Source organism: Ascaphus truei, chromosome 7, assembly GCF_040206685.1.
Source record: "Ascaphus truei isolate aAscTru1 chromosome 7, aAscTru1.hap1, whole genome shotgun sequence".
Classification (NCBI taxonomy): domain Eukaryota; kingdom Metazoa; phylum Chordata; class Amphibia; order Anura; family Ascaphidae; genus Ascaphus; species Ascaphus truei.
The window spans coordinates 3,787,442-3,812,850 of NC_134489.1; the positions used below are offsets into that span (position 1 = coordinate 3,787,442).

General features: G+C 44.0%; 1 protein-coding gene across 1 annotated transcript; it reads right to left on the reverse strand.

Moving 5' to 3' along the window:
- Nucleotides 1-3,045: 3,045 nt before the first annotated feature.
- Nucleotides 3,046-23,662, reverse strand: LOC142498635 (gap junction delta-2 protein-like). Its single transcript, XM_075606875.1, has 2 exons — nucleotides 22,352-23,662; nucleotides 3,046-5,616 (listed from the first exon to the last, which is right to left on the reverse strand). The coding sequence occupies exons 1-2, from the start codon at nucleotides 22,420-22,422 to the stop codon at nucleotides 4,788-4,790; spliced, it is 900 nt and encodes a 299-aa protein (XP_075462990.1). The 5' UTR covers nucleotides 22,423-23,662; the 3' UTR covers nucleotides 3,046-4,787.
- Between the last annotated feature and the right edge of the window lie 1,747 nt (nucleotides 23,663-25,409).

Genomic DNA, 25,409 nt, shown 5'->3' on the forward strand with positions numbered 1-25,409 from the left:
TAACTCCGAGACCTTCCATTATTTTTAAAAAAGCAAATAATTTCAAAAATAAATTGGCACCCAGTTGTCCGTTACATCAAGGGAAGGATAAAATGATAACCACCAAGGGTCCTAATGGGTTCAAACCATGCAAAAAGTGCATAGCATGTAAATACAGTAGGTGTAACATTGAGTTTAGATCTAATGTTACTGATAAAATATACAAGATTATGTCGCACATCACATGCAAATCGCAATTTGTAATTTATGTATTGCAATGCCCATGCGGCTTGCAATATGTGGGACGCACTGGTAGAACCTTTCAAAGACGTATTTATGAACACGTCTATAATATAAAGAAAGGTCTAACAACGCACAGCGTGTCCCACCATTTTCTGTTGCATCACGGCAGAGACCCAAAGGGCCTGGTCTGTCAACCCATTGAGTTATGCACTCCAGATTGGAGAGGTGGGGACACTATTAAACATATAAACAGACGTGAGGCCTTTTGGATCTTTGAACTGAAGACCCTGTCCCCCAATGGTCTTAACATAGATTTTGAATTGGGTTCTTTTCTAGGGAAATAGATTGGTCTAGTGATAAAAGTGAGGAGAGAGTCAACTTTTGTGTCAGTGACTAGTGCAGAACCTGTTAAATTAAAAGCAAAAGGAGTTTGTGTAGCAATTAACTATACCCAAGGGGAGAGTTTGAATATCTTCATACCTCTGTTGGTTTACTTAATATGCATATGACATTAGGGTATATACATGTTTTGACATATGCTGGTACTGTTGTTTCTATGTGTTTTTTATGTGTTTTTTATGTGTTTGATGTCATGTATGTCTAAGAGTCCATGTAGTGATTTGGTACTAATGACATACAGGCTGTTTTAATTATAAACGATCAATTAATTTTAATTGGCTAGGGTATATCTATGTGTCACCAAGTATCATTGTTTTCAGCCCCTGAGGAAGTAGAGTGACATCTACGAAACGCGTAGGGCTAGTGGCACAGCCACTATTTGACTGACTTTGGACGTTTAAGGACATTTGGCCTTGGAGCCCAACTTTCCCTTCAGCCTGCCAGCTGTTCCTTTAAGGCAACAAGCACTATCGCGCGCGGGCGCGCAGAGACTTCCTGTTGCTCCGTAGGAGGAAGTGTGGCGTGTGTCTACATGCGGTGCAGAGCTGTGGACCCCGCACACCAGCCCCCACGGCCGGAGCTGTTCCGGTTACCATCGTAAGGACTGACTGGTGTCTGAGCCGCAGTGGAGCAGAGGCATCACCCGCCAGGGAGATCATCTCTACCTAGGACTTGTTCCTACCATGCGAGTTTAAACCTTGCTGTATGTAAGTAGGGCTCCAATTTTTGTGCTCCGGATGACCTGCGGTTCCTTGTATTTGCCATTGTCGGTCTTGGCATAGTTCTTTTTAATAAATAATTATTTTAATAGTCGCTAGGATTCTTAACTGTTTGTGTGTATTAGTGCAGTACTGCTTACCCTACAGTGTTGCGCTATGATTTTTGTTTGTTTGTGTTCTTTTCTTTGCATGGTCTGTCGAGCAAGTGTGCGGATCCCTTGAGGAGTACAGGACATTCCACTGACTATTTGGCGCCAGGTTTTTCTTTATTTTGGTTCATAACTAAAGACAACCAACTATACCAGATGAAAACACTATATAGTAAGTAACAGTGGGGGTAGTTCCAACCTGTGATCCAGAGGTTACCCTTTGTGTGTATCTGAGGTGACGCATTCACCTATACATTAGATCTTGTATTCTGACTGCTAGCATTATGGTGTGCTATTTCATGCTTTCCTTAGAGGGAGGATTTGTAGGAGAAGGTGCTAGGGAAGTTTCCTAGTCCCTTTGCTTTGCTGGGGACTTGGGGAATGGGCCAGAAGAAGGGGTAGTTGACCCCCAAACATTGCCCCCCACATGTTCTCTCTACTCTTTCCATTAAGGGTTGTTTCATGCACCATTCAGTGATATCACTATCCCCCCACCCCCACAGGCTGTGCCTACTGTTATACCATTTTCTAGCCTGTATTCTTTGTTCACCCTTTGTTGCAGTGTGTTACTTTGCTGTGTTTAATACATATTTAATCATACCACGTTTCCATGTATTCATTGTGAGTGCTGGGGACACCAGTTGTGTTCTATTGTTTTTTTGGGGGGGACTAGGTGACCCGCCACAGTTCCCGTGCACCTATTCTTACTATATGACTTTCATTTATTACATCGGAAGTGCTTCCTATAACTACATACTTATTGATTTTATATTGTTTCAGATAATCTTTTAGAGGGATTCCAGTGTGATTTAAATGAAAGGATAATTAGCCAAACATGTTGCACTGTGCGATTAAAAAGAAAAAGTCTCTGGAACTGAACTGCGTCAATATCGGCTCCAGAAATGGCAACTTAAATGTCCCACGTGCCAATAGAAAGCCGTGGCTTCCTATTGGCCCGTGTGACCCGGACATTTAAACACTAAGGAGATAACAGCACTTTACGGAGGCAAGTATGTCTGGAAGCAAGGGGTCTCTGGAGCTGAAATTAACAATTCGGCTGCGGAGACCCCCTCCCCTCTCCCCCTGCTTCAAACCTATAATAATTTGTATTTTTTTTCGATCGCACAGTGCTACATTTTGCTGCTTTTAAACCAGTTTGGCAATTGACCTATATAGGATTACTATTACAACTCCGTCCACTTTCACTAGTTGTTAGGAGTGAACCTCAATCAAGGGATTGCTTGTGTGTTTGTGTGGGTATTTAACAACTTGCATCAGATTATATAGAAAATTAAAATTTAAATATGAAGGTGTAGCTCAGTGTTGGTCAATGCCTTTGGAGTGGGTGAACCTAGTTCAAATCCCAGTGTCAGCTGCCTGTATGGCTGTGTGGAAGTCACTTTATTTCCCCATACCTCCAGGCACCAAAATTCGATTGTAATAACTCTGGGGGCAGGGACTCACTTTGCCTGAAACATTTTATGTATACAACTGTATAAGACAAATAATATATTATGACAAAACTGGGAGAGAAAAAAAAATCACAGAACTGCTAATAAGTAAACCCCTGACTTTATATCAATACAAACTGCACCTTGAGCAATATCGACCTAACTTGGTTAAGTCTTTAGCAGAAGAACAAGACAATACATAGCCTGTTATTTATTATTTTTGCACCTGTTGACGCCTGAATTGTGTATACTGTATGAGTATCTGAGCATTGTAATTGTTTTATGAACCCTTTAAATGCTGAACCATTATGTGGAAAACTTTGAAGTGCCAGTAACAGTTAGGCAATACACACATTATAAAGGGATTCGATTTCAATTTTCCCTCCCCCTTCCCTCTCTTCAGATGGGGAAAACTCAGCCAGGTTTGAGATGGGTTTAATCCTCCGTGGCTTACTGTATATGTCCATTGTATGATTTACAAGCCGAAAACATTGCGACTGCACCATTAGAATTGATGTCGTGGCCCTGGCTCTTTACAATTAATAGCTGCGACAGCACCATAGAGTTCTATGGGTGCAATGCACTTAAGCATGGTCCTGATAGGAGACACTTCATTGCTTTACATGCTGTGCTTTTTTTTCATTGATGTGCATGGAAAGGTAGTCATAAGAACAGTTTGCTGGTAACATCATACACACTGTCCTATAACACAGAGCTTGCAGGCAAATCATTTAGTGAAGGTGGGCCATTTAGACTTAGAGCATTTTGGCAAGCGTCTAAAGATTCACCTCAGGAAGACTCTCCATTTTTTAAATGTTTGTTTGCAGTGTAGAAAAAAAATCTGCAGAAGGCGATAGGTTGAGTACAATGAAAACCCTAAAATAAAAATAAAAAATGCATTTATCAACCTTCTTTGTTGCCCGAAGGACCAGGAACAGATTTGGTTAATTTAGAGTCTGGGATAAAATGTTGTATTTTATTATTACTGGTGATACCTCTGCTCACCTGTGACTGTCCCTTTTTTAAGCCTGTCCCTACTCCCCCTACCTTTCTCTCTTGCAGCATTAGTCACTCGAGAACAAGAAAATGCTTGAATTTCCATCAAATTTAGCAACTGGTAACTTTGTTTTGGAACAACTGAGATGTGCAAGAGAATTTCAGTGAGTTGGAAAGCCTCACTGTGAGTGGGAGATCACCGGCGTATTAACAGTCTAAAAGTCGTGGAAGAAATGTAGCACCATCCTCAGATTAACCCTTGTTTTCTTGATATAATGAACTTACTTCCTTGGTTTATGGCTTTTCCTGTGTTGGTGCACTGACCCAAAGTTCAGACACCATGACAATTTATAATACTAGAATCCCACACTCCAATGTGACAGTTGTTCATTGAATGGGTGGCGTCATTTAAAGCTGTCCATATTTGGTGGAAAAGGAAAAATCTCCCCTACTCCTGAAAATTAACACATTGCAGAGTATAATTGTACTGAATATCTCTTTACATTTTACAAGACTCCATTTCTTTAGGGCAACTAGAAGCCCCAAAACACAGGCTATAACCAAGCTTGCAATATTCATGTTTCCGGTGCTGGTTCTTTTGTCCCTACAACCCAACAAGTCCGTCCCAAGGGCTGGGACATTGCTGCTTGTTTGGAATGGGCTGGCAGCTGGGATTGAGCATCTGAAATTATTGGAAGGCTCCAACGCAGTTTCTATGGCATTCCACATAAAAGTAGCCATAGATGGTTTGCAGCACTTGGCTTTCTAATGCTGCATGTTCATTACCACTTTGAATTCAGGTAGAGTTAAATGCTGTAACCAACTTTCTAATGGCCTGATCCCAATGGATGTCAAACATAAGCCGACTCACTGGATTGTGTCCTCCCCAGTGTAGGCACTTGAGCCAGCGTGGAGGGCTCTTTCTTACGTACCTCGCAGACTGATTTCCTTCGTGCCTGCACCCCCCTCATGGCTGCCTTGATCTTCCGCCAGCCCAGGTGGTTGAGCTCGGCCAGGTTGAGGAGGACACAGAAACCGCTGACGGCGAACATGAAGACAAGGAAGACAGTCTTTTCGGTGGGTCTAGACACGTAGCATTCGACCTCCTTCACGCAGGGGTAGCGGTCACATTCGAAGATGGGTGGCACGGTGAAGCCGTAGAGGAAGTACTGCCCAGCCAAAAAGCCAATCTCTAGTGCATTCCTGAAGAATACCTGAATAATGTAGAAGCGTGAGATACCCTCCTGACGCTTGACCTTGGCACTCTTCACCATTTTCTTGGGTGTGCTGGGGATCTCCTTGACTTCCAGACAGTCTGGCTCATCCTTGGAGAGGTCTGGGTTTTGCATTAGAATCCCGTTGATGTTCTTCACTCGCCGGTTCTCCCTGGGGAGCTCCTTCTCTAGCAAGGGGTAGAGGAAGGAGTAGCGCCGGTCTCTCTGCTTAGCCGACTGGTGCACTGAGTATGTGATGAAGCAGAGGCTCGGAGTACATACCAGGATGATCTGGAAAACCCAGTAACGAATGTGGGAGATGGGGAACGCCCGGTCATAGCAAGCTTGGTTGCAGCCAGGCTGGAGTGTGTTGCACATGAACATGGTCTGTTCATCCTCATATACTGTCTCCCCAACGATGGCCACAATCAGGATGCGGAAAATCACCACCACAGTCAGCAGGATCCTGCCATGAAAAGAGTTGGAGAATTAACTGACGTAGTACCCAGCTGGGGGTGTGTTCGTTAATGTGTTCAATATCATGCACTAGTTGTTCCCAAGTTGAACTACAACTCTGGTGCAGAACAATCATGATTCCAACCCAGGGGCCACTGCATTAATGCCTCTGAAGTCAAAGGTCCATAGTTACTATGCAGTTCTATGCAATAAGACACCTAACGGCTTTTGAAATGTCTGAGATACCAAGCTGGTTTAGAATTGTATCTCTCCCCCCCATAACCCCCTCCCCCCGCCCCCTCTTATCTATTATCACTCCCCCCCCTGTGTCCTCTCAATCTGTATGTATTAAACTATCCTGTATTTTTAATTGTATAGCACAAACCAAAATCAACCACCCCAGTGTACATCTGCGTTGCCCCAAAGGCGAACAGCCTTAGGCACAGCCAAAGGGTGTGAACCGTTTGCTGCCATTTTGCTGCTGTTTGGTGATGTTAAAGCTGCTCTATTTCAATCGGAAAATCACAAACCCTTTATCCCCTGTACCCAATTTTCCAACTCTATCTGTCCATGAAATGTCTGTGAATTGACTGTTTAGCCCTGTTCTTTTAATGTAACTACGTATTTTTATAACTCTGTACTCAGGACATACTTGAAAACGAGAGGTAACTCTCAATGCATTACTTCCTGGTAAAATATTTTTATAAATAAATTAAAAAACACATTTACTTCACCAGCTGCAGTTCTGTCAAACAGATAGTCACTGTCTTCCTGTCTACATGCAGAGTGGAGCAGATGGAAAAGCCTGCAGTGGCTGCCAGACTGTAGCACAGGGGCACAAAGTCACAGACATGGACACGGAGTGAAAAACACTCACAAGATGGTCAATGTACCACACTCAGCCTCCCTGGTTTTCAGTAAACTGATGCGGGGGGGGGGGGGGGGGGAGAGGGGAGGGAGGGGGGAGGGGTGTTATTCAAGTCAATGGTTGTCTCTGTGCAGTAGTGCCTGATCAGCACCATCATGAATAACCCCCAAGAGGTATCCATGTATTGAGGCGTGAAAAAGCCTGTTTTATAATTGAGTAAAAAAGGTGTATGTGCTACAGCGCTAATGCTTAATATAAAGTAGTGTGCTATAAACCCCACCAGTAATAACCACAGTGCCTAAAAATTAGGAAGGCTGCCAGGAACAAATATAGATAAAATTTTATATACAACAAATACAAAAAAATATGCCGGCGCCTCTGTTTCGTAATTGACATCACATCTGCCTCTTAATTCCAATTTGCCAAAGTACTTCACAGCTATTTTGCCCTGTTTGTCATTTAAGGAATGTCAATAAGATTTTAGTGATGCACAAGTTATCATGGCATATATCCGAATCTTCCCATTCAGGCCGGGACATTTATTTTTCAGTAGACTTGGTAGAAAATCTAGGCAGTTCTCTTCATACTTTCAGTGACTTGCATTGGGATGAGGGAACTGTTTCTCTAGGAAAATGTAGGGTGGGGGTTTGTCTGAGGGAGTTGATCGTTTATATTGTGAGAGTTAAAGAAGCAATCCATCCTAGGACCAAAGTGTATTAATGGCAGCAACATGTTTAAGCTGTCAGTATCTCATAAGACCCAAGTACACTAATGTCACTTTTTTTTTTAACATTTCTTTATTATCTGCGAGCACGGTTACAACATACAATACAATGAGAAAAACATAGTGAACATTTGGGCAACCATAAGCTCACAGCATTTTATATTTTCTTACAAACTGTTGAACTTTAAATGATAAAAATAATGATGAAGGGGAGGGGGGTAGAAAAAGGGATAGAGAGAAAGAAGAAAGAAAGCGCTCTGCAGGTCCTCACATCTCGCCGAAAACTCGTCCACACCCAGCACCCTATAGTTCTTTTAGTCTATCCCAAGACCTGTGTAGCAGTGCAGTGGACACCCAGTCTGAATATCTAAAGGGGCCCATAACCTCTTTAAATGTGTTGGGAGGCAGTGTGTCCAAAAAGGGTTTCCACTTACTCAGGAATGTATCTGTTTTCAGATTTTCCCCAAATTAGTCAAATTTTTCCTTCATCATAACTGCGAACAGATAAGATTCTAATTGTCCAATTGTTGGAGCGTATGGTTTTAGCCAGTTGACCAGAATCAGCTTGCGTGCCAAAAGGAGATTCATTTCCGCCAGCTGCGGCAAACAGACAGTCAAGGTCTTCCAGTCTTCCATATATCCAAATAACATTGGTTTAAAGTCATAGGGAAGCTTATTTTTAGCAGTTTGTTTAGAAACCTTAAGGTTTTATTCCAGAATGTCTTTATTTTTCTGCAGTACCACAGGCAATGTGAGATATTGGCGCTGGTACTGCCACATCTTTTTACACCCAATTGGAGAAATGGTTGAAATTTGTTTAGTTGTGCTGGGGTTAGGAATGCCCGATTCAATATCTTAATATGCAGTTCCCTCAAATTTGCATCCAGAGTAATGGAACGGACACTCCCGAAGCCTCTGACCAGGACCTCTTGATCTATCAGATCAGGGAAGTCCACCTGCCACTTAACCAATAAAACAGTACGGGTCTCTATAAGGGCGGTATAGATAAATTTAGATGTAAAACCTGTTTGAATGGAGATCTCAAGACCGGACTCCAAGGCATTGTGTTCTAATAGGGATGGATGTTCCCTCATCAAGGAAGTCACATAATGTCTTAACTGTAAGTAGGCAAAGAAGTATTTATTTAGTAATTGGTATCTTTCTCTGAGTTGTTGAGAAAATGTGTTGTCCCGTGTTAAAACAGTCTGCGACATGAACAAGTCCTCTACTGGCCCAAGTCCTGAAAACTGCGGTCTTTTGGGCTGCCATTAAGTCTGAGTTCCCTACAATCGGTAAGAAACTGGATACTCTCAGTGGTAGTTTAAAATATTTTCTTACTTTACGCCAGGCTCTTACAGTATCTCCAAACATAATGCCATTCAGAATGTTATTTGCATTATCCTTATCCTGTAGGAAGGGCAGGAATCCCAGGGAGTGTGGAAGAGCCAGCTGTCCCTCTATTCCAAAATTCACAAAACCTGCCTTTTCAAGTTGCCAATCCCTAATGTTCCTAGTCAGTGCCACCACGTTAAACGCTCCCACATCTGTAGCCTTTGTAGGCTGGTCCTGTGTTTTTTGTTGTTCCAAATAAAATTGGAAAAAACTCTATGTATCTTTGTGATATATTTTTTCCTTATAAGCAGGGGAAGTGTCTGAATTAAGAACAGAATTTTTGGGAAAGAAACCATCTTAATTAAAGCAATCCTACCAGACATAGTTAATGGTAGATTCATCAATTCTGCCAACTCTCTGTCAATTTTGTTTATGATGTGAATATAATTCAGCTCATATAGCTTCTGTAGTGTCACGGGAGACCAAGTCTTATCATCACATTAATACCGGGATTCTGGATTGAGCACAACAAGGCGGGAAAAATAAATTGTAATTTATTTCCTTTTAAGACAAACACACAATTCTTCACAATTACACTTACTGGGATGGGGAAACGAAATTAAATGTCCATGGAATGAATGACTTGGAAACAAAGTCTCTGGGCACCCCTACACGCATGCAAGTGGGTGCGTGATTTGAGCCGTGCGACAATCCTTGGCTAGGGGCGCAATTTGCCACCCCTGTATCTCTGCCGGAGGAAATCTTTTCGTTAAGTTCTTACAGGATTCGTTCGGGAATCCTAAGCTCAAACAAATTCTGGAAGACGGGTGTGATCCTTAGTTACAATGTAGTTAACCCCCTCACACTCCAGAACCGCTGACGCTGTAACTTGGACAGAGCTTGGTGAATCTCAGATGAATCTAAATAGGACTGGGCTGCAGGCATATTTATAGGGTTATGGGTCCGATCTCTAACATACCCAGCCAATCCTCCCATGGGAACAACTTTTCCCACCTATCCCAGACTTGCCAGTAGCTTACAAAATGGGTAGAAGTTGCTTCCCGGTTTGCTAAGAGCATGCACTAACTTAGCACCTAAGCTGCTTAGCATACCGGGCCCAACCCCTTACCTGGCGACAGTAAGTCTGGCATTTGGCTACTAAGTGTTGATAGCCCATACTTCGCACCGATATCTGGTACTTTGCAATATTCCGGCCGCCCTAACACCTAGGTCAGGCCTGCACAACTCCAGTCCTCGAGGGCCGCAAACAGGCCAAGTTTTCAGAATATCCCTACTTCAGCACAGGTGGCTCAATTAGTGGCTCAGTCATTCTGAGCCACTAATTGAGCCAGCTGTGCTGAAGTAGGGATATCCTGAAAACCTGGCCTGTTTGCGGCCCTCGAGGACTGGAGTTGTGCAGGCCTGACCTAGGGTCTCTGAGGCTTTTCAACTCCGGATTTCTCTAGACACTGGGGCACCAACTCCACAGGGTGCCCTTTGAAATACGGAGATGAAAAATTTCTCGGCTCACCCACCCTTAACATATTGACATGCTAATGGATTCATTGCCGGGCTGACAGGCAAGGGTTCCTGTCTCTACGTTTTAAAACATAGCTGAAACACATTTTATTTTTATATATGGTTTCTATATGTGTGGGTGATATAAAAACAATAGGTATGTGCATGTTACATCCACAACTATCTGCATTCCAAAAATTAGAGTGCTCGCTCCTTCCTAACAAGTTAGCTACTTAATTGAATAGGCTCTGTTATGTGGTTTGCGGTTTAAGTCATGGCATACAATGTATCACTGCTTGCCGGGATCTGTAACCGCAGAAGCACTCCACCACTTGACCTTAATTGGTTAACGAGACCGCAGGATACATTGTTGCAGTCCCCCACTTCAACTAGACCGCAAACCACTTATCCACTTGAGTTTGTGGTTAAGACTTCCCCGGTGGGTTTTGCGGTTTAGGAAGTGATACATAGCTTCAATGGAGCCGCTTACCACAGACACACGTATTCAATTAACGCTTGGCACAGCGTTAGAAGCTCCCCCTTGTGTTGCGAATACAGTTTGCACATTCAACATGCATTCATAGGACTGCAGCCAGTTTCTGAGCTGCAAAACAGGGACATTACAGGGGATGTATAGGGGAAACGGGGCATTGTGGTGACCAACAATTAACCCCTTCATCCCCAACAAGGTTTAGGGGTAACCAGCTGGGCATAAGACCTTTATTATTGGCCTGGTTAACCCCTTCACCAACACATGTAGGTTCAGGGAAACTGAACACCCAGATACTTAATGGAATTCTTACTGACTTTAAATGGTGTTGGTGGGCCTATGAAATCTAGTGTTCCCTTCCTCAGTCAGAGAACCTCAGATTTTGTCAAATGTATTTTATAGCCTGAAAAAGTTTGGTAGTTGTCAATAATTTGCATTATTAGCGTTAACTGATTAGCCGGATCTGCACAGAACAAAAGCAAATTGTCTGCATACAAAGCAAATTTTATTATTTGGTTCCCAATTTGTAACCCTTTAATTGTTTCTCTCAAAGCGATAGCCAGAGGTTCAATAGCCATATCAAATAGCAATGGCGAAAGTGGACAACCCTGTTTCGTTCCTCTATAGAGTTTGAACGGTCCCGATGATTTACCGCTGAAAGAGATTGAGGCACTTGATTGGGCATAGATAGTTTTAAGAGATTATGTAAAATTCCCTCTGAGCCCGAACCTCTCTAGGGTCTGAAACAGGTGAGGCCATGTTATCATATCGAATGCTTTCTCTGCATCCAGACTTAGAACACAGGCCGGTCCATGGTCTGGAGCAGAGGAAGGTCCATTGACCTCTCCATAATATTGAATGGCCGTCAATCGTTTCCGTATATTGGTGACTGAATGTCTACCCTTCACAAAGCCAGTTTGGTCTAGGTGAATCACCTCAGGGAGAAACTGTTTAAGTCTGTCTGCTAGAATTTTGGTGAATATTTTGTCGTCAAGATTAATGAGGGAAATTGGTCGGTAGGAAGCCGGCTCTTCCAGGTCTTTATCTTTTTTGGGGATTAGTTTGATTACCGCTGAACCAAAACACAGGGGGCTTTCTCCTAGTGATATTCAATTATATACCTCTACCAGATGCGGTGCTATTTCTACGGTCATATATCCGGCCGAGTAACCATCAGGTCCCGGTGCTTTAAGTGTTTTAAGCTATTTAATGGCTCTAGAGACTTCTTCTGTGGTGATGGGGCTGTTTAGAATATTTTTTGAGCTCTCTGACAGCAGAGGGATCCTTAAATCTCTCTAGAATCTATCCTGCTGATCTAAGTTAATATCTGGATGATTATATAGGTCTGCATAGAATTTATGCAAGATATCTGCTATTTTTTTTGGTGCATGTGTGCCTAGTCCCAGTCTGGTCTCTCAAAACCGCTATATAACATGTGGAGCGATTATTTGCTACTAAGTTAGCTAGCAATTTCCCGAGCTTTATTTCCGTAACGCATGAATCTTGCATTTCTATAGTTTTGATTCAGCAGTTCTCTTTCATGTAGTAATACCTCCAGCTCCCTTTTTTCACCAAATATTCCTCCTTGTTTTAAGGAGTTGGTGATTCTTTGAATTTAGAGAGTGTTTCAGTAAATTTTTGGTTACAATAAAGATATTTTTCGTTGTGTTTTTTTTTCTCTGGTAAGAGACGTACGATATTATGTCCCTTCTTTGGACTACTTTAGCTGTTTCCCAAAACAAAAAGGGGTTTCCTATATGTTCTGCATTATTTTCTTTGAATTGTGCCCATTTATTATGGACTGCAGCTCCAAAGCTGTCCTGAGTTAACAATTTGGAGGGGAACGACCATGTTCTCGGGACCATCGTATCAGGGTCCAACTATATTTGGAGCCCTATGGTGGAGTGGTCTGATATACAGGCATTATATATCTTAGCTTTGGATATTTTCTGGAAAAGAGGGGACGAGACCAACAGGTAATCAATGCGTGACATTGAATTATGTGCACGCGAAACAAAGGTATTACCCCTCTCTAATGGGTAGAGCAGTCTCCAGGGGTCTACAAGATTCAATTGTTTTTTTAAGAAATGTAATGTCTTACTGGCTTTTTATCTTATATTGTGTCCTTTTAGATTTGGTTGTGGAAGATGTTGACCTATCCAAATTAAAATCTCCCCCTAGTATGATTTGGTGATCCGTGGCTAGGGGTGCTACGTTATCTAAGAGGGAATTGAAAAAGGTTCTGTCATGAACTGTTGGCGCATATATGTTTGTCAGAGAAGTTTTAATCCCCCTTAATTTTCTGAAATAATTATGAATCTACCCTCAGGGTCACACAGCTGATTTTCCAGTTGGAATGGGATCCCCTTCCCAATGAGGATAGCGACCCCTCTCTCTTTACTGTTGTAGTGTGAGGGAAACACGACTGGACCCAGCCCTGTTTCAGTTTGTCATGTTCCGTCTGTGTCAGGTGTGTTTCATGTAACAAGGCTGCACACACAAATCTCACACTGGATTCTTCCCACTGGAACAGCAGCATGCTTATGGAGAGAAGGACTGGTGACGCCGAGTTGTGAGTATACTCACGGGGGCCAGCCCAATGAGGTAAGGGGGGGTGTCTCCGTGCATCCAATCCCTGCCTTCAGGGTAATTGGAGCCCCATATGCTCAAGGTTATTCCTATCAATATTGATTTCCCAGTATACCTTCTCTCCTATCATTATCTATACATGGGTCTCTGCGCTTGAGCACCATACACCAACCACTGTATGTCTGTACCTAACCTCTTTAGGTGATTAAGTATCTGTCTGTGTTTCATCGGGGAGTTAATACCACCCACGTTCCAGGAAGTTATCTTTGTCATCTTATCTGGTACAGAAGAATACCTCGCGAGAGTAACCTTTCTGTGATTGAGATATAGAGATGTGGATCTGCAGCACCTGCGAGTCGAGGAGAGAGAGCGGAAGAGAGCAGAGAAAAGGAGGATAATGGGAAAACAGAGGAGAAGAGGCAACCAAAACAATAAAGAGAACAAATTTAGATAACAAACCATGTCGTATACTAAGCATGTTAAGGCTAAGGCCCCGCTCCCAGAGTCAGCGCACCCGCACTGCAGACAGGTGGTGCGCTGACATACACAGACCGCGATATGCGGTCTGTAGGGAGCGGGAGCCGGAGCGGGAGGTGGGCGGGAGTGGGAGGCTTGACAGGGAGGGGGGGCGTGGCTTGAGCGGAGGGACCCGCTACTCTCCCCCCCCCCCTCCCTCCACGGACTCAGGCTGGAGCTGGAGCTGCTGAGGGTAAGTTTAAACACACACACACGCAGGTACTCATACATACACACACACACACACACACAGGCAGGCAGGCACTCACGCACTCATACACACACACGCGCGCACATACAGGCAGGCACTCACGCACTCACACACACACACACACAGACAGAGGCAGGCACTCACGCACTCATACACACACACACACAGACAGAAGCAGGCACTCACGCACTCAGGCACACACATACACACACAGACAGGCACGCACGCACTCAGACACACACACAGACAGGCACTCACCTGCTTTCACTCCACACTCCTCCCCGCTCCCCGAAGCCTCTCCTCCTCCCGAAGCCTCCCCTCCCCATTGGCTCACAGCCACACCACGTGACGCGTCAATGCTAGGAAACACCATTCTCTTGTGTCTCCTAGTAGCTGACGCGCCACAGCGTGTAGTCAGCTGTGCCGCCAGGGGGGACCGGGACCGGCTCGCGAGAATTCCCCTGCTGGTGGGGAACTTGCGACATGGCCGCCCGCGCCAACGAGCGCAGCGGGACTGAGGCCTAACTCAGACTGTGGCTGCTACCTGGAGACCTGGGAGTCTCCCCACCTATCCCAGCCATCTTCACGCTAATCAGAACAAATCTACTCAACAGGTCTACACATCGTTAATATACTTTCTTAATCTAAGACTACATAACAGTGTTATATTCAAGAACATTAGGCAGTGTGACCACTGCCCACCAGCAAAAGGGAAGCATACAGAGTCCACAGGAGCCCAGGGGTATCAATGCGTCCTTCAAGAATTCGGTTCCATAGCCGTGTTTTGCGTTTCAAGAATCAAATGCTCCGCCTCCTCTGGTGAATCAAAAGATTGAACCCCATCATCTCGGAAAACTTTGAGGATCACCGAGTATATTAGGGCGAACTTGATTCCCCTTTTGAAAAGAGCGGAACAAATAGGGGTGAACTCCCTTCTTCTCTTACTGAGGTCTTCTGAAAAGTCCTGAAAGAGGAACATTTTGTTTCCCTTAAACAAGAGTTCACTGGTTTCTCTATAGGCTCTCAGCATGGCCACCTTATCCTGAAAGTCCAGCATCCTAATCAGTACCGGTCTGGGTCTTGCAGGATTGGAGCGGTTATCTCTTTGTTGGCCCAACCTGTGTGCTCTCTCGATTTTGAGTGGGATGTGTTGGTCGTCCATCTTTAAAAGTCTGGGGAGATCCCCTGAGGCGAATGCCAGGAGATCTGTTGTTTTGACCCCCTCAGAGATGCCTACAATTTTTATGTTGTTTCTCCTTGACCTGTTCTCCAAGTCATCTATCTTGATGGTCAATTTGTAGTTTTGTCTCTTTAGCTCGTCCATGAGCAGCATATGAGAGGTAGCTTACTCCTCTGTCTGAGACTGTTATTTCAACATTATTGATTCTAGATGTGTGGTCATTGATTTGCTTAGTTATTGTGGCAATCTCTCCTTTAAACCTCTGGTTGATAGTTCTGGTCATCTCACCCTTGAGCTCTGCGAACAGCCCATTCGTATTAGTGACCGTCTGTTCCCTGAACTCCTCAAACTGCTGGACCGCATTAGTGGCCATCTCTTCCCTGAGCTCTGCAAACAGCCTCCTCATATTAGCGCTGTTCTGCCTCATATTAGAATCAATGGTCTGTGTGATGGATTCATAAGTCTCTGCAGACTTTGATTTGTCCAGCTGATCTGGTTCCAGTTCAGAGGTACAGGTGGGGTCAATGGATTTTGGTATATCTTTTTCTCTCTTACACCACTCTTTGAGCCTTTTGTGACATATTGGTGCCCAGCGGGGAAAGAAACCTTTCCATATGACAGTGCAGAGTAATCTAGAAGCCTTTCAGGGGTTAAAAATCCAAACGATGTGTACAGTGACTTGCTTAGCTGTTACATTCTGAGTAGATGAGAATTTACATTTGTGCTTTGCTGGTAATAGGGAGCGGGGGAGACATGTGCCTTCACCTAACATCTTAATTTCTCTGTCCATTAAGCAACAGTTCCGCTGCCCGGTCAGAAAAGAGTTAAAATACAGCTGTGCCTGCCTTGTTTTTGTGAGGAAGTCTTTGTACTATAGGAGTAATGTTATAGTTGTGTACGGCCCTTTAAGTGGGACTCCTGTTGCCCGCAGTGCTCTTTGGTGTATATGCAGCGGGTCTCTCAGGGCCTTGTGATGGGATCAGGCCTCTCCCTCACCTACCAGCAGCTGCATGTGGCCAGGGATGCTCCCAGCGATGTCTCCTCTCAGCCCCCCTGTTCCCAGGCCACGCTGCTGGCACTCCTCCCGCAGCCGCACGGATACCGGAGCTCCCGCGTGGATGTGACCAGCGCTGTTCCCCACAATCACTCAGCTCCCAGCAGCAGGTAGGGGGGATGGACACTCTGACTGTGTCAGGGATGTGTTAATGCAGTAAGGGAGCCTCTGCCTTACCCCTGGAGTTAGGCCTCATGGGATGTCAGGCCTCAGCCTCTTTATACTATATTTCTCTGTGACTTCCCGGGCGAGGGGTCACAGTGACAATACACCCCTCGTTGTAGAGACCCCGGTCTGGGCTAGCCACCGCTATGTTTCTTTCAGCTTTTTATTTGTTCTGGGATGGCTGCAGATTCTGCAAAGGCCCAGAGGGAGCTCTAGGTGCAAGCGGCCATCTTGGATAACCGTTACCAGCGCCACTAACTTTTTTTTAAGGGTTTACAGGCAATGACCCCCCCCTCTTCTTATCTTTAATAGCTCTCTGATAAGGACAGGGTGGGATACAGCTAAAAAAAAAAAAACCGCTTCACTGACAAACTCCTGTCCATAAGCCTTGAAGACATGATTTGTAATTATAAAAAAAATAATTAAAGCAGCCAATTCTTTGATATTAGCATGTTTAGGTGGAAGCCAAACAGACTGTTACATAATGTATGAAAGGTTGGTTTCTGGCTGGTTACATGGTGTTGCACTGCTAAACCAGACTTTTCTCTGTTTTCCTGTTCTGCCCATGCATCTTCTACAACCTCCAAATAACTTATTAATCACAGGAAAGGGTGGCTTCTGCATCCCTCCCCTCCCTATTTAGCAAGCTTCCAATGCACAGTGAGCTGTTACACCAGTTATGAGCTGTTGCTGCTATTTCACAGAACCACGAGGTGTTAATGAGCACAATTCTATTGATAGCAGTCAGTCTGACCTTCCCTTATCACCTTTGGTACCAAAGGCACTTAAAGGGGCAATCCCTTCTAGGACCAACTTGAACAGTAACCTGTTTAAGGGGTTATATCTGAGTGACTGTTGGTTATAAAAGTACAACTATAAATAAATATTTGTAAATAATGTTTTTTAAAGTATTGTGTAGACAGGATAAGCATAAACTTGGAAGGGGTTTGATTTCCTCTGGCGGCTCACGTGTGTCTGTTCCTGTGTGTTCAACAAGAGTTTGAACATCCTAGCCCTTATCTTTAGTGCCTCTCTGATAAGGACATGGTAGGCTAAGGCCTGGGACCCGCTGCGCCCGTCGGCGCGGGCGGCCGCACGAGCGTTCCCCACCAGCAGGGGAATCCTCCTGAGCCGGCCCCAGTCCCCCCTGGCTGCACAGCTCACTACACGCTGTGACGCGTCAGCCGCCAGGGGATACAAGAGAATTGTAATCCCAAGCGGCAACGCGTCACGTGGTGTGGCTGTGAGCCAATGAGGAGGGGAGGCTTCGGGGAGCGGGGAGGAGAGGGAAAGCAGCAGCAGCACCAAGGGAGCCCCCCTCCTCCCTCCCACAGACTCTCTCCTCATAGTCTGCAGTGTAAGCAGATGCGGGCGGGGGGGGGGGAAATTGGGGGAACCCCTGGCAATGAGGAGGAGAGGAGGAGGAGGGGAGGCTTTGGGGAGCAGGAGGCTGCGGGGAGCGGGACACATGTATTTACTACTGCCTGTCCTCACACTCATTTACATGCAGGGCCTGGGGGACGGGGCCCGGCTTCAGGGCAAACTGAGGGGGGAGAGGGGGGCGGTGGACGGGACTTTACAGCACCCGATTAAACTGAAGATATGTCAATGTTATATTCCACTCCAGCACACGGACACACGTCATGGCCGCGCCCCCCCTCGTCATGGCCCCGCCCACGCGACCCGTTTGGTCACGCCCCCCCGTTCCAAAAAAAGTTTCCTGCAGATCGCAGATCGCGCTGCTGTGAGTTGCACGCGCCGCCGGCAAGCAAGACAGCCGTGCGAACGCGTGCAACGGGGCCTTAGCCTTAGGGTAAGGAACACTTGATTGAAAAACATTTCCCAGATTAGAGGCTCCTAATGAATTCAACTCTGAATTAATTTACAGCAAAAAAATTAAAAAGGGACAAACCATTGACATTGTTACATGTGTTTAGGGAATCTATTTAGACTATTACATTCTTTAGAAAAGGCTGTTTTCTGGCTGGCTAGGGGTGATTGCACCTTGAAGAACACTGGCAATTTACAAATACATAAGCAGAATGCTTGATATCAGCTTTGCCACCCCATCATATACTGCCAATGCATTGCTGGCCCATTTAGCATGAAGAGATAATGAAATATCACACGGGTGACACCAACATTACCAGCTATGACCCTCAAGGTTGCAATGAAACCAGCAATTAATTAACAATATTATTAGCCCTCTTGTGTTTCTTACGCTATTGAAAAGAAGTGCTGTGTTTTTAAAATATTGTGTGTTTTGTGAGAATATAAAATAAAGCTATGGAGTTTGAATGACATAGTTGCATAGAAGAGGTTGAAAAAATACATATGTCCATCAAGTTTAACCTATGCTAACTTTAGACAACAGATACTTTGTTATATTTGTATTTACAGTAGATTGATCCAGAGGAAGGCAAACAAAAAAAAAAACCCCCAGTGAAATATCATTAGATGATATCTCATAAGAGGAAAAATAAATTCCTTCCTTACTCCAAATATTGGCAATCAGATTACTCCCTGGATTAACATCCTTCCCATTTTTAGTTATTTGGTATATCCCTGTATACATTTCCTTTCTAAAAAGATATGAGTTATTTGGTATATCCCTGTATACATTTCCTTTCTAAAAAGATATCTATTGTATCTGCCATCACAGTCTCCATGGTTAATGAATTCCATATTTTAACTGCCCTTACTGTAAAGACCCCTTTCCTTTGTTGCTGGTGAAATGATAGGTGCCTCACCAAAGGAGGGAGGACGAGCACTGTATTTTGGGGTGCATAAAGTGGTTACTAGCTTCTGCTAGTGTGATATACAACTTTAGAGATAATTGGTTATACCATCAATAGGAGGTCTGTTTCCTGCACAGAAGGCCACTTCTCCCAAGGGATATGGAAAGGTGATGATGACACTTTACATATCATCATAGGAAAGGATCGTTTGTGTTAACTTGTGGTGGTGGAAGCCCAGAAGAAGAGCACTAAACAAAAGAATGTTTTTCACAAAGAGCCCTGCGAGGGAATTCACTATTTGTACACCTTGGGAGAGGCATATTTTCTTAAATAAAGGAATAGTTGGCACACTATAATAAAGGGATTTAAACATGCACAGGATTCTTAGTGGGAATCTTTAGGGTTAGTTTAGAAAGAAATCTGCAAATCAATTAGTGTCTGTGGCATTCAAGCATGGAGAATGAAAAGACTGCAGGGAATGAGTGGTCTTTATCTGCTACCAGTGTGTGTATACTTATATATAGAGTGGTAGGTCTGCTTGATCACACCAGTGCTAAGATGAGTATTGTACACTCACATATGCATACACACCTAGTGACACAAAACCTATATTATGAGGGAAACAAAACCTACTAACAAATATGTGCACACTTCTACATCTATGCCCATACAAGACATATATAGGCTTGCATACGTGCACAATATGGAAAAGGGACTAGAAATGCACAAGTATAAATATGTTATATATCTATATCCAGTGACAAATACAGACATGTACAAGCATTCATACAGTAAAGGCAAATGTCTTATGATTAGATTAATTATTATAATAGTTTGTTCTTGTATACATAGTTACATATACATAGTAGATGATGTTGAAAAAAGACATAGGTCACGTTCAACCTATGCTAAATTTAGATAACAGATACTTTAGCCTATATCTATACTTACTTATTGATCCGGAGGAAGGCAAACAAAAAAACCCCATTCCTTCTTGACTCCAAGAATTGACAATCGGATTAATCCCTGGATCAACATCCTTCTCATGTATACTTATTTGGTATATCCCTGTATACCTTTCCCATCTAAAAAGATGTCCAACCTTTTTTTGAACAAATCTATTGTATCTGCCTTCACAGTCTCCATGGGTAATGAATTCCACATTTTAACTGCCCTTTGTTGCTGGTGAAATTTCCTTTCCTCCAACCTTAAGGGATGGCCCCGAGTCCTTAGTACTGCCCGTGGGATGAATAGTTCTTTTGAAAGCTCCTTGTATTGTCCCCAAATATATTTGTATATAGTTATCATATCCCCTCTTAGACGCCTCTTTTCTAATGTAAATAAATCTAATTTAGCTAGCCTCTCCTCATAAGTTAGATTGTCCATCCCTTTTATTAATTTGGTGGCTCTTCTCTGCACTCTCTCTAGTTCCATAATGTATTTTCTTAGGATTGGTGCCCAAAATTGTACTCCATATTCAAGGTGTGGTCTTACTAGTGCTTTGTAAAGGGGCATAATTTTGTTTACTTCCCTTCCATCCATTGCCCGTTTGACGCAAGATAAGATCTTGTTTGCCTTTGCAGCTACTGCATGACATTGGGCACTATTGCTAAGCCTGCAGTCTACAAGCACTCCTAAATCCTTCTCCATCAAGGATTCCCCCAATATATCTCCATTTAATTTGTAAGTCGCCTTTTTATTCTTGCATCCCAAATGCATAACCTTACATTTATCTGTATTAAACCTCATTTGCCATTTACCTGCCCAGGTTTCCAGTCTCTCCATGTTCTTCTGAAGAGAAATTACATCCTGCCCTGATTCTATTACCTTACACAATTTAGTATCATCAGCAAAGATGGAGACTTTGCTCTCGATCCCAATCTCAAGGTCATTAATAAACAAGTTAAAAAGCAAGGGTCCCAGTACCGATCCCAGAGGTACTCCACTCACGACTTTAGCCCAACCTGAAAAAGTTCCATTTATGACAACCCTCTCTTGTCTGTCCTTTAACCAGTTTTCAATCCAGGTGCATATATTATTACTGAGTCCAATTTTCTTTATTTTGTACACCAACCTCTTGTGTGAAACCGTATCAAAAGCCTGTGCAAAATCTAAGTAAACCACATCAACTGCATTACCCTGGTCTAAATTCCTACTTACCTCCTCAAAGAAACAAATAAGGTTAGTTTGGCAAGATCTATCCTTCATAAATCTATGCTGACTATTACTAATAATTTTGTTTTCCATTAAGTATTCCTGAATGTTATCCCGTATTAAACCTTCAAGTAGTTTCCCTACTATTGAAGTCTGGCTTACAGGTCTGTAATTTCCCAGTTGTGATCTAGCTCCCTTTTTAAATATAGGCACCACATCTGCTTTACGCCAATCTTGTGGTACTGAGCCTGTGGAAATGGAGTCCTTGAATATTAAATAGAATGGTTTTGCTATTACTGAGCTTAACTCCTTGAGAACTCTTGGATGTATGCCATCGGGGCCAGGTGCCTTATTTACTTTAAATTTTTCAAGTCACTTATGAACTTCTTCCTCAGTTTATAGTTTTATGTAGCGCTTTACAGAGACATTTTGCAGGCACAAGCCCCTACCCCGTGGAGTTTACAATCTATGTTTTTGGTGCCTACGGCACAGGGAGATAAAGTGACTTGCCCAAGGTCACAAGGAGCCAACACCGGGAATTGAACTTCGTGCCAGTCAGTGTTGTTACTCACTGAGCCACTCCTTTGTGTCCATGTCTCTCTCTTCCTCTATACCTGTAAGTATGTCTTTCTCACAATTTCCACCTTATGTAGCTTTCTCAGATAGCTACTAATATATCTCTGCCTCTTGCTGATCTGGCCTGCCTATACACATCTATCTCCCCCTCCCCTCTACCCATTCTGGTCTCTGCAGCAGGAAAGCTCCATGGCTACATCATGCATCCTTGTGTAGCACAGCTATTCTCCCACCACCACCACCCTCATAAGAGAACAACCCCACGAATTATAATTATTCCAATTAAACCTGGGTTTCTAACATCCCTGTTATACTGTGCATAAATCTATATAATCACTTCTTAATATATAGTGTATATAATATGGAACATTGCAAGTTGTCACATAGTATCTCAGCTGGGTTTATAGGGTTGCTCTGTTAAAAAGGCTCCTTTGGTATAATGGGGTGTACTTTTGGAGCATAAGGCCTCCTATTATACAGTACACCCCCATCCCCCCCTTTTTTGTACAACATGGTGTCTCCTTGGAATATATGCATCCTACAGCATGTGCACTCCCCCTCCTGTCTCTGAAGCTAACAGCCCCCCCTCACCCTGAAAGTCCCTGTTCAACCAGCGGTCCGCTCTCTTACCTCCCTATCATGGTGGAGTGCTGCTGTACCGCAGCCTCCAACAGGCGCTCCAGGATAGTCCACTCGCCCATCACGTCCGCCGCTTCCCCCGTCGTGCTCGGCTCGGACACCGGAGAGGATGAGCCGACTCCCCCCTCCCCTAAGACCGACCTTCTCCTGATTCTCCCGGTCACAGCCTTTTCATCCTCAGCAGCAGCAGCAGCAGCAGTGCTTTGGGGGGCTGGGGAGAGCCGGGGCTCCCCGCCTCTTCTGTGCCCAGCTTCCTGTCCTAAACTCACCCCAAACCTATGAGGGAGACGGGCAGCATACCTCCGACCCGGTACACACTGACACCTCTCCTATAGGAAAGGACCTTCCTAAAATAATGATGCCGCTTTCCCTAACCCTCTATAGCTTAACACACTCCACAAAGCACAGCTCAACCCCCTCACACCCACAAACAATAAATAATCCTCCTAACACTGCTCACCCATTAATAATCCCCAATCTTCTAGAACACAAGCCCATCATTAAAGGACAGCAGTCACTGCTAATATGCACCAATTCCTACTGGAAAATAAGAATCCTCCTCACCCATCCCTAAATCCTAGCTCCCCCTGCCTCAGACATCCCCTCCCCATACCGTACATCTGTATAAACTGCCTTTACCTCTTAGAATAGCTTCACAATAATCTACCAGCCCCCTCCCCTCGCTTTAAACGCCAATCTTCTCCCTCGTCTCTGCCTCCTCGGGCTGGGAGCTGTCCAGTGCTGAAACGGAATGCTGCTCCTGGCAGCATAGGTGAATCGGCTCCTTATCTCAGGCTGGAGGGTTTCGCTAACAGCCCGACGATTAGCACTAGAGGCTGGTTATCTCTCCCTCGCTGCCATGTCTTAATTTCTATCTACATCTCCTCCTCTCTGTTTCCCTTTTCACCTTCCTTTTCTGCTTTTCACAAATTTATTTTTTTACAGACATTATTTTTCTGCCTTTATATCTGTATCCATCTTCCGCTCTCTGTCTCGCAGTGCTTTCCTCTGTCTTATTTTCTATCTTCAACTATGCCCTCCCTCTCATTTGCACACCTCCCTCTGTCTCCCTTTTTTTCTTTCTAACTCAGTGCTTCATTGTCTCCCTTTGTCACCACCCCCTCACAATCTGCTCTCCCACACCCTCTCACCTTTCCCCATGTCAACGCTCTCTTTATTTATATCACACTTTCTCCTATGCACTCTCTCTTTCATCCTAACCCTGTCTCTCTTCCACATGCTGCTCTCTCAGTTAATCCGGATAAGTGACTTTATCTCTATTGGATGGGAGAAGATTTGCTGCCATATTTTAAGCTGGGGTTCCCCCTCCCTTCTGCCATAGTGAGTGAATGCTTGTGTCAGAGAATGTGGGAAAGTTAACAGCAACCTTATAGCTACCTACTGTGTGTGGCCTCTCCCTCTCTCCTCGCGGGACTCTTGTGTGTCTCATCGTTATCTCTCTCTTCTCACATAATATGGTGTCTTATATTCCTGTCTCTCTCTCCTCTCACAGAATGTTGTGTGTCTTTTACCTATTTCCCCCTCTCCTCTGACACAACCCTCTGTGTCTCATCTCCATCTCTTTCTCACATTGCAAAATAAATAAGTACTGCTGTAGTAGGAGATACCCTTTTAATTGGACTAACAATTGATATTTTAGGACAAGCTTTTGAGAGATCTCCTCTTCCTCAGGTCAAGCAATACTGGGGGGAAGGGAGGGTTGGTGTTTGCATAGGGCAACAGGACACAATGGCAGTCCTGGTGCTGAGTGTTGGCAAAATTGTTGGTTGTATGAACATAACATTTCTTATAGAATGGATAAGACAGTAGTTGTGTTTGTGAGCACTGAACAGTTGGCTAACAAAGTAATTGCAGAGGGGGTTGTAATTCTTAGGGGTTTTCACATTGTTTTGCCTCTTTCCACCCCAATGGTGCAAGTCCCCTTTTCCCAATGTTTAACCTTTTTTGAGGAAAGAAGAGTTTGCTTCTTATTTGTCTCATAATGGAAAATTACCCAGCCCAATATGACTAAGTCCTCTTGCTTGTAAACCACCAGAGATTAAGCATGACAAGTCCTTTAGAAGACAATAATTTATGATCCTGAATAACCCCAGTAATACACTAAGGCCCTGTCACGGGAGACATCTTTATACCGGGATCATATCACTGAGCAAAACCAAGAAGTAAAACAAATTGCTTTTTATTCCTTAGAAACAGACGTACACACAGTGGATTACAATACACAGAAGAAAATACACTTACTGGGGGTCTGGGCTACAAAACTAACCTTTCCTAGTTGAAATAGCACAGAAAACAAAGTCGTTACAAGTCCTTTAGATGACCAGGACTAAGCCCGAAAAGTCCTGGAACTGAACTCGGCATGCAGTTCCTGACGTCACCGCTCTTTCCACTATGGAGGTCCTGAAATTCCTTGACAGGGAGCGAGTACCAAATGTGCTGGTACTCTTTTTGGCTTGTACAGGTGCACAGAAGAGTATTCTAAAACTTGCCTTAAACTTGCCTTGGAAAATCTGGGGCTATCAACAAGACCCAGGTACATGCTGGGTACATGCCGCAACATTTCAGTGACATTTCTGCAGAGACTAATGGCCCATCGGATTAACACAGCAGGGGTCCCTAGCAGTCCTATTCAGTTTGAATGGGACTGCCAGGGACCCCCGCTGTTAATCCGATGGGCCATTAGTCTGTCTGCAGAAATGTCACTGAAATGTTGCAGCATGTACCCAGCATGTACCTGGGTCTTGAAAATACAAATATAGAAATAAATCTGGCGCATGTGTACATTAAATATGTGAATTAACAAAATCAAATGTGTATAGTCCATAAAAGGATATGGGTGACTGAAGTGAGTAGAGTCCTTTCTTCCAGACTTGAGTGGTTAACGAATAGAGAATGGGCTCAGTTCTCAAAGCACGCAGAGAAATTCTTCTTCACAGCAATTACTGTCCTGTAGATTGAGACATAAAACAGGGACAAAACATTGCGCAGTATAGTTTTTCAGCAATGAAGCCCTCATATATGAAGCTCA